The sequence below is a fragment of the Fukomys damarensis genome, unplaced genomic scaffold (assembly GCF_012274545.1).
Source record: "Fukomys damarensis isolate Sample0158 unplaced genomic scaffold, DMR_v1.0_HiC HiC_scaffold_37, whole genome shotgun sequence".
NCBI classification, from domain to species: Eukaryota; Metazoa; Chordata; class Mammalia; order Rodentia; family Bathyergidae; genus Fukomys; species Fukomys damarensis.
The window spans coordinates 1,735,857-1,737,489 of NW_022900949.1; the positions used below are offsets into that span (position 1 = coordinate 1,735,857).

Consider the following 1,633-nt stretch of genomic DNA (forward strand, 5'->3'; position numbering starts at 1 on the left):
GCGCAAGGGACAGAAGTCAGGGCCCGCACACCCGCCTACCGCCTACCCCACAGCCCCAGGCCCTGCCGGGGCACCCGCTTTCTCTTCCTCCTCCCCTCTTTTCCAGGGTACGAGGGATGGAACCCAGGGCCTTCACCCTGAACTACATCTCCAGCCGATTTTTTTGTTTTGTTTTGTTTTGTTTTTTGGTACCGGGGATTGAACTCGGGTCCTTGCGCTTGCAAGGCAGGCCACCGAACCGCTGAGCTAAATCCCTGGCTCCAGCCTTTTTTTGTTTGTTTGTTTGTTTGTTTGTTTGTTTTTCGTACCAGGGATCAAACTTGGGTCCTTGCACTTGTGAGGAAGGCGGCAGAACCACTGAGCTAAATCCCCAGCCCGTCAGCCTATTTTTTTCTTTTTCCTTTTGAGACAGGGTCTCCCAAGTCATTAAATCTCCCAGGTTGGGTTTAATGTATTTATATTTTGAGACAGGGTCTCTTTATGGAGTCTAGGCTGGCCTTGAACTCACAGAGATCCTCCTGCCTCGGCCTCCTGAATGGAGTGATGGGGTGATAGGCGGGCACCTCCTCACGGGCCTCTAAGATTATTTCTTGTGCCGGGAAGTCCCCCCTGCCACACCCGACCCCGCCTAGTTCTCCCTCTCGGCCTACCCCGTGGTCTCCTGGACGTGGCCGTGGGCTAGGGTCACCAGGTTGCCACGCACGGTCCGAAGACTGGCCAGGACCTGGGGGAACCCGGGTCAGAGGGGAACGGGTGGCTCCGCCCGCAGCCCCCGGGCGAGGGTGACACCCACCTGGGCGAAAGGTGTCACGATCAGGTCTTCGCCGTGTCTGTGGGGGGAGGGCCGTCAGGGAGAGCCTGGCGCCCCTCAGTCCACTCCCCCAGCGACCCCACTGCTACTCATCATCAATCACCTTTTCTGTTTCTCATAAACGGTGAGACCGAGTCCCCAGGGCACCAGGGGTCTTAGAATCAGAAATGATTACTACAGATGCCAGGAGGCTCAAATCCACGAGCTGGTTTGCTCACTGCCATCCGGCCTTAATATATCTGGGTTACCACCCTGACCCCAACCCAGGCCAGGATTAGGCAGATAACATCGGCTGATATAAAACGGGTGCATGCTCAATAAACTAGCTGCCTGGCAGACTCCTACTTAAACCACAAAACCCATTTCAAAGGGTGCCTTGAAGGAGTTTGCTGAAAGGAGGAATAATGGAAAGAGGGGAGGAGGTGGCCTGTCAGCAGCCCGGACTCACAGGTCACTGACTGTGGAGGAGTTCCGAGACGTGGCCTTTGGCGACAGTTCACAGTCGCTATCCGAGCGATACAGGAAGGACTCCCGCCGCTGGCCGTGCGAGCCCACGGTCTGGGCGCCCCTGCCGCATGAACGCCCATGGTCCAGGTCCAAGCTGGAGGCAGAAGGGACAGAGGTCAGGACACCGGGGTGCGTGGGGGCGTCTGGTGGCCTCGGGGTGTCTGGACCCGGGACCGAGTTCGGATGTCCCCAAGCGGTCTCGGCTCTCTCTGCACCAGTCCCCGACCGGCCAAAGGTCCAAGCTCCGCCCCCGAAGCCTTTTGGGGGATGAAAGCCGGACGCGCGCGCGCGCGCGCGCGCACACACACACGGGCC

General features: G+C 58.7%; 1 protein-coding gene across 1 annotated transcript in view; it reads right to left on the reverse strand.

The window, feature by feature from the left end:
• Pde4c (phosphodiesterase 4C) overlaps nucleotides 1-1,633 on the reverse strand; it is a 24,636-nt gene that overhangs the window by 9,800 nt on the left and 13,203 nt on the right. The window contains exons 4-6 of the mRNA XM_033759392.1: nucleotides 1,260-1,479; nucleotides 794-830; nucleotides 651-724 (exon numbers count right to left, since the gene is read on the reverse strand). Of these exons, the coding sequence (XP_033615283.1) occupies nucleotides 651-724; nucleotides 794-830; nucleotides 1,260-1,479 (331 nt within the window). The remainder of the gene's footprint in view (nucleotides 1-650; nucleotides 725-793; nucleotides 831-1,259; nucleotides 1,480-1,633) is intronic.